We start from the raw sequence: 8,055 nt of genomic DNA, 5'->3' as shown, positions 1-8,055 counted from the left end.
GCAGAACGAAAGAAGGAAACTCCGCTTTTCAGTCGTCTTAGGCACTCGTTTTTTGACAAACAATGACCTTTCAGAGGTCAAATTGCTGTCAAAAATATGAATTGGCTGCTTCGCAGCAAAAACCATTCAACATAAAACATATCAAAATTATTAAGTTAAATTTTCTACTTCGGTGCATAAATATAACGCGATTTTGGGATATACGAGATTTACTTGAGAATGTACTGAATATAAAATCTTAAATATTTTACATTTTAATCAGCAATCTATCAGAAATACGGGGATTGGTTATACTGTAAAGCCTTGCAATACTAAATCTGGGATCCAACAGACAGTAAATATTCCATTTTGATTTAGTGTAGATGATTTTTACATGTTTTTAATTTTATTTGAATTCTTTTTATTTTGTATGATTCATATGTTATGTTTGGTAATGGTAATGGTAATGGTTTGGGACTTGTAAAGCGTATACTACATGGTCTCTATGCGCTTAAGTTACACGAAAGAAAACAAACCAAAAACTAAAGTCTAACCAAGCGACCAAAGAATGAAAAAAAAGCATGAGAAAACAGACTATCGCAGGGGAACCAACATCACCGCACCATTTTCCTGCAATTTGAGACCACAGGCAAGCAGTGGTTTGCAGAATCATAACTCACAGATGCTCAAGTGATGTTGGCATCTAGACTAGCATATCCTAGAAAAACTAAACGATGAAAGTAAAACAACAAAAAAGGAAAAATTAAAAAGTTTGAAAAAGGTAGGTCTTGAGTCTCTCCTTAATGGATGGAGGAGACTGTCGGATCTCAATAGGGAGTGCATTCCATAGCTTGGGAGAAGCAGCTTGAAAGGACCTCTCTCCATATTTAAAACGAATTAAAGGGTAGATAAAGTACCGGTATATGGACATGAGGTGGAACGTAGACTTCGATAACATGTTGATGACCGGAGGTGGATGAGATCGGTCAGGTAGGCCTACGTTGTGAAGGCATTTAAAGGTGTGAACAAGGATCTTAAATGTAATGCGCTGCCTTACTGGAAGCCAGTGAAGTGTTTTCAATGTAGAGGTGATGTGTTGAGTTTTCGATATTTGTTTGACGAGACGTGCGGCAGTATTTAATTGAAGTTGAATTCGCTTGATCGATGCATATGGTAGTCCACATAAGATTCCATTACAATAGTCGATTCTAGATGTAAAAAGACAGATTAATGAATGCCTGAACTGATATTTTGTGGGTTTCAGATTACTTTCTATAAAAAAGCAAATATCATAAATCATTTATTGTCCGACTGGTGTGCATTGAACATTTGACGACAACGATAATTCTCCAAATTCCCAGCCGAACTTAGGCTACGGGCCTCGCTTGACACTTCACATCAAAGGGCCTGTTAATTAATCTTGCACAGCTTCCTCCGCATCATCATATCATCCACTTAATCATCATAATTATTAATTGTCCATAGAAGTAGGGAAAAACTATGAATTCAAATTGTATTCAATAATAGACGTCTCATAATGCACAAAGTGTATTTTATTGTTATTTTGCTTTTTCTCAGTTGGCCTATATTATTTCTCTGTAAAGCGCATAGGGGCAATGTGCAATATGCGCTACCGTATATAAATATAACATTATTATTATTATTATTATTATTATTATTATTATTATTATTATTATTATTATTATTAAAGAATCTAGAAACAAAAACTTTTCGAATAGGCCTATCTAAAATTTATCTTCCAGCGACAAAACAAGCTAGCTCTCTTCTCACTCTCCCAATATGGAACCCATCTGTGCGATAGCCAGGGTAAACTTTGGATCCGCGCTTGACATGTATTTAATGCTTAAAAAAGGTATATATACAGTATATTTATTTATAGAAAATAATGTTGCATACTAGAACTATCAGGAATAAATATACAGATAAAAGATCCCGAGACATAGACACAAAAACCGCTTATAACTCAAATAGCACGCATCATCTGGCACTTTAGCAGTGTGTGCAAATGACGCATTCGCTGTAACAATAAAGCGGCTTTATTAAAAACAATTTTCTCCATGATAAAACGTCTCTGTTATTTTTTATTTTTTTTTTTTGGTCAATTTCCAGACGGCTTCGCGGCCCTCCAAAAATGTTTCGCGGCCCAAATTTGGGCCGCGGACCATACTTTGCGGAACGTCGCTCTAAGCCTATCACAATTATATTGTTTATTTGTATAATAGATCTCTTGTATCAGTCACATTTTGTCATTTAGTTTTGTAGGCTGAAGAAGACCAGAGGACTGGTCGAAAATTTCTTTTGAAATAAAAGTGTTTTATAGTCCACATGACTCGTTGCTTCAATTCCTTGTTTCAACGCCTTTTATATAATTTCAAGAACACACGTGGGTTTATGACCTGTCTCTTATACACATCTAGATGTGTATAAGAGACAGGTACTGAATATAAAATCTTAAATATTTTACATTTTAAATTGTTTGATTGATTCATTGATTGATTGATTGATTGATTGATTGATTGGTTGCTTGATTGAGTGATTATTGGTTGATTTATTTATTTTAATTGATTGATTGTTTGGTCTTGTACTTCATTAAAATCTTCAGTTGTTACTATAAACCACAATTGCCCACCTTTGATAGTCTTGGTATTAGGTAGGCGTGTGCTAGGTCCACCTGGTTTCCCTAAAACAGGAGGATATTAACGCAGTTGAATTGCTATACAAAAACATGATTTTAATATAGGCCTGTAACATATATATCCTAATCCACATCTGCAATACTACACTATCATCTACAATACTATCCACATTTGTAATACTACTATTATGTTTTTGGCGTTTATAAGTATATACTAATCTCATATGGTAACTTGAATAATTATTGAAACTATTTAGCTAATATTAGCAATGCATACTCGTCAAGTTAGGCAAAGTAAAAATTAAATTGTGTTTCTCAACCAAAACGCGTTAAATAAACTCGAAAGTAGAATATTTTTTACCGAAAAAGAGCCCAAAATGCACTTAAACTTAAAAGACCACATTTCAAGCTGTAACTACAAGTAGAACCCCTCATTTATATGGGACACCCCTATGAAGGACACGCTTTTACGTAAAACCATAGAGAAAAACAAGGGCAAATATTACTCTACAGCCAATTCTTAGTAAGAACATGGAGGAAGAAAATTTCCTTAGTAAGGGGACGCCTCCATTATATTTAGAGGGGACATTTTTCGAGTGTGCAGAATGGTAAATTTAACACATTAAACTTCTACTAAGAAGACACTAATTTTTGTATACATTACAATATTCAATAGACTCAAAACAATACTGTTTCTGTCATTTTAATCGCCCACCTTTGGGCTCTGTTCTGTGCGTAATAGGCCAAGTTGTTTCTGCATTAGGACGTGTTTGGAATAAGGCGGTAGTTCTAGCCGTATGGCCTGAAAGAAAAATATTACGCAATTAATATGACCAGGGAATATTTTGTTTGAAATAGACAAAAATGCTACAGGCGCAATGTACGTCTATCGTAGCCTATACTATAGCCACTGTAAGTTATTTTGTTTAGTTTTAGTTTTTTACCCTATATCTAAGAATTTACATGTGGTAGGCCTACCATGCATGGAGGTAATGCTTTAAGACGTGATGCAAGCAGCCAACTGAGTTTCTTCGAAATCACAACGCAAAAGATATACGCCCCTCTAATTCCAAGACCAATTTTTCAATGCACCAACTAACAAGCAATTTTTAACACTGACTTCACCCTCTAATTATGAGACCTAATTCAAAACCACCTTTATGGAAGTACCAAGTGACAAAACTACCTCCAATTCATAAACTAAAATCAAACAAATTCAAGTTTTTTTTTAAACAATAAATACCCCCTAATTCCATATTAAGATATATTTTGATAATGCTATCCATATAACATCATATTATCTTTGTGCTTTTTTTTTTCTTTTTTGAAAAACTAGTTTTTGAAAATAAATTTGTAGGACCTTGGCACCTCACCTCTTGCAAAAAAGTGGAGTTGAAAGCTCATGGACACAGTGCAAAATCGGTGCTGTGCACTCAACAGTAACGTCTGGCATAGGAAACTTATTGGTGTAAACAATTTTTAACAACATTGATTATCAATTTTTTTAAACAAGTTTTTAACAGTTTCAAGTAGGTAAAACAATTTTATAAAGCAAACATCAGTTTGATCGAAACAATTAATAAATGGCTGTCCTATATTGTCTTTTGGAGGCCACTTTTTTAGCTTCGGTCTTCATTAGAGGTTTCAGGTTCGTTTACCCTCTAATTATGTTGTCTGGAGACCATTTTTTGATCGTGGTTTCTAATTAGGGACCGAACCTCGAGACCACCCAAATTTCAGGTCCCCAAAGTGGTCTCGAATTGGCCAGGCGGATTGTACTGTTCTTCCAGGACGTGAATGGTGACTCCTACTGGTTCCAAGCATGGATGGAGAATAACTACTCTTACATAAATTCGTTGTGATTTCAAAAACTCAAATGATAGCAATGTAATATTCAGGGGCGGACCGGATTTAGAGAGGGAAAGAAGGAGGGGGAGTTGGGGAGGGGGAGTAAGAAAAAGAAAAAAATAAAGAAAAATAAATTATGTATCACCCAAAAAGCATGCCCCGGACTTCCCTAGGGTAGCGTTGTCTCTTGATCATACCCTTTTCGGGCATCTCTGGATCCGCCCCTGATATTGACGGTTTTAGCAAGCGATGACTCTACTGCCCATTCTCTGTTACTTTTTATCACGTCTGATTGAAACTAACACAAAATATTGTGTCTATATTACGATGCAATTCTGTATGCAAATATAAAAATGTAAGAATATTCGCAGCATTACCCATGTTAAGGTTAGGTTAGGTCTACGGTTTTGTATATTTATGCAGCTCTTACTGTCGAAATTCGGTGACAGTACCATCCAGGAACCCATTGCAAATCAATCGTCGCCATTGACGACGTGACACACCGGCTGGCAATCTGAATGGTCATTAAAATGGGCGCGCCTCGTAGCGTAGTGTTCTCCATGGAGTAGCGCCGACTGACGACCGTCGGCAGTGTGTCCCCGTCTTCAAGCCGGGCACTCATTCGCCCGAGGGTCGTCGCCGGACGCGATTTTATGCAGAACGCAATCCCGTGACGCGCGCGCAACGGATCGTTTTTAATGACGATCCATTCAGACAATTTGGCAGACGGCTTCGGGTCGTCTAGTGCTCACAGGGAGCAGAGTTTGATTCGTCAGTCGACGGTCGTACGATCGTCGTACGACGCAGTAGCCCGGCTTTGAATTTAAATAAAATTGTTAAATTATTTCACCTTCCACATATTGCTATAGTCTAAGTTAATATATTTCATTATAACAAATCTCGTTGTGGTAGTTTCTGTCATATTTCTTAAATAATTTATTAACATCTTTCAGGTTGTTTAATAACATTGCCTAATTACTGGTTCCCCGTAGGAGCACTAAGAATTACATAGCACAAATGAAGCAACCAGAAATACGATCGATACAATTAATATACTTTAGGGTTGTAACTAATAGTGCTGACGTAAATTAATCGCCCACCTTCGGGCTCTGTTCTGTGCACAATAGTAGATTCTGCGTTAGGTATGCTTGGGGTAAAGATGGTAGGTCTAACCGGTTGGCCTGAAACAAAAAATATAACGTAATTAACTCGCCACCAATCACAAAACGTGTTTGAGATCTAAATATTAGCAATGTGTGTTCCTTCACAGAGCATGCTTGGGAACAAAAATTCAATAATGATGGGACTCAATTTTGATTTTTATATATTTTACAGTTGTTTGATAGCACATTGTGTACTAAGTAAAAGTTTGGTAGGGTCTCGTTTTACGGAAAAGTGTCCCCTTAATAGGGGTGTCCCAAAGGTGGGGTTCTACTGCGTTACAGAAGAAACTACTATTATTGCCTAAATGAGTTCGTTTCTTTTGGTAAAACGATAGTGCACGAGAAAGTATATTGGTTTTGGTGGTTGGGCTGAAAACTGAAACTGAATAATTGTTATCATAGAAGCACTAAGACATAAATAGTGTTTGTATTCTTCTAAACTACTATGAAAATGTGATTTATTTCCTTGTTTTTAGGTCTATGTTAAAAGCAAAGCAATAATTTTTTCTTTGCCATAATATCAAATGCACGACAAAACTTAAAAGTAATCTATTCTATCAAAATATACTTCTTATTCTCAGTATCCACACACAGTTTGAAGATGTTTTGTCCCTGTGAAAATGATTTTTTTTTAAATCATATAAATACGGTTGAAATTAGCTTATTCACTTTGCAGTAACATCAGTTATTAATTTTGGACATTTTTTGGAAATTATTGAATTAAAAGTTGTGTACCCTGATTTTCATACTGAATGTAATAATAAAAAGTAGTGTAAAATAATGGGTAAATTTTTAAAATACACTTCTATATTCAAGTTGGTATTTTCCATGGGACAATACATTTTTAAACATCCGAGAGCAATGATTGTCCGAGTGGTTGATGTTTTATAATGAGATGATGAGGCCGACCTGGGGTAGGCCTATTTATACTTAGGATTGTAGAATGCACCTTTCCGAGGTGTCGATCAAATTTAACTGACTAATCAGAACAGCGCTATGAATACGCGCGCGTCTAAAAAAAAACACACGTGTTGTCCCACAAACAAACTTGTTCGCGTATGTTTTAACAAAGAACTTAAATAGCAGAGTGAGCTGCTCCGCGTATTTGCATTAAAATTGATGGAACATCCGCCCTCCCGCGAATGGGGTAAAATTTGAACATTTTACTAAGTGGCGAAACTACAGGAAACAAACGAACCAGAGCGGCGCCTTTATTGCTGTTTATTATTTCTATATAGCGCCGCCACGTGGACGGGGTAAAATTGCTCTCCGTGTACGCACAATGCCTTTGGAACGGATGTTCCACTATATTGGGAAGCTGCTCTATCTTCTGCTATTTATTATCTTTGGTTTTAACCAATTTTAACACTGGTTAGTCTTGTGGGACCATAGCAAAAATATCCAAGGGACGGGGCTTAGCAGAAAGGTCCATTGTAGATGACACTCTCTGAAGTCCCACGGTGTTGTACAACCATCTCGCATGGGCATAAATGAGGCATGTTGTGGCAAAATGGCTAAGTTGTAGCAAAAATTTAAATTCAAGTTATTGGTATTGTCAGATACCTGAGTATGTGATCTTTAAAATGAGAGGTCATTCATTCAAATTGGACATTTCAAACCTAAGTTATTGGAAAGTGAAAGTACAGTACTTTTATAGTCAAGATAAACAAGATTTTCAGTAATTGCCTTTCAAAGTTATTTGTGTATACATTGTTTAATAGAATGAACTATGAAAAATAACGTTAAATAAACAATTTGTTAACCACTTCCAGAACTAATACTTTGGGACATGATTAATAAGACATTAAAATGTTGACCTACACTGAAAAACAAATTTGGATTTTTTGTCAATTTTTGAGCTCCCATATTTTAAAGCTCATTTACTCAATACTAGACTGTGCGACAACTTTACCATTTCGCCACAACATGCCTCAAATTAATGTTAGGCCTACATACTAAACATATTTCTATGAATGTTTTAATCACTGTGTTGCTCAGCATACATTACACCATAACATTAATTCTTCGATTTTATTTAATTTTATGTAGACCTTTATACTAATATGTTTATGAGTGCAATGGAAACATTTTAAAGATGCACTGTTAATTCTGGTAACGAGTTGAATCTTGGAATCAAGAGTAAAAAAAATCACTTTAACCGAGAATCAAACACGGATATATATTCTTCTTGATATAGCAGTGGTGTGGCCAATTTGAATCCGATTGAAAGAAAATTTTAACGGTCGAAAATGAAAATGTTATTTATTGTTTGAAAATGTAACCCGGTGGGCATAGAGCCCGCGACCCTTTGCTATCAAATTGGTGCGTATCTGGTCGTTCAAGATTTATGGAAATATTACTCCATTGTATGATCATTTAAGTTATGGAATCAATGTTGCTGTATAACAG

General features: G+C 35.8%; 1 protein-coding gene across 1 annotated transcript in view; it reads right to left on the bottom strand.

Moving 5' to 3' along the window:
* The window catches only part of LOC117103703, a 14,940-nt gene that overhangs the window by 5,988 nt on the left and 897 nt on the right, over positions 1–8,055 (bottom strand). The window contains exons 2-4 of the mRNA XM_033244309.1: positions 5,584–5,664; positions 3,351–3,437; positions 2,630–2,680 (exon numbers count right to left, since the gene is read on the bottom strand). Of these exons, the coding sequence (XP_033100200.1) occupies positions 2,630–2,680; positions 3,351–3,437; positions 5,584–5,664 (219 nt within the window). The remainder of the gene's footprint in view (positions 1–2,629; positions 2,681–3,350; positions 3,438–5,583; positions 5,665–8,055) is intronic.

Source organism: Anneissia japonica, unplaced genomic scaffold (genome assembly GCF_011630105.1).
Source record: "Anneissia japonica isolate Jap-2015-1 unplaced genomic scaffold, ASM1163010v1 scaffold288058_len748972_cov163, whole genome shotgun sequence".
Taxonomy (NCBI): domain Eukaryota; kingdom Metazoa; phylum Echinodermata; class Crinoidea; order Comatulida; family Comatulidae; genus Anneissia; species Anneissia japonica.
This window is presented reverse-complemented; position numbering and strand designations above follow the sequence as displayed.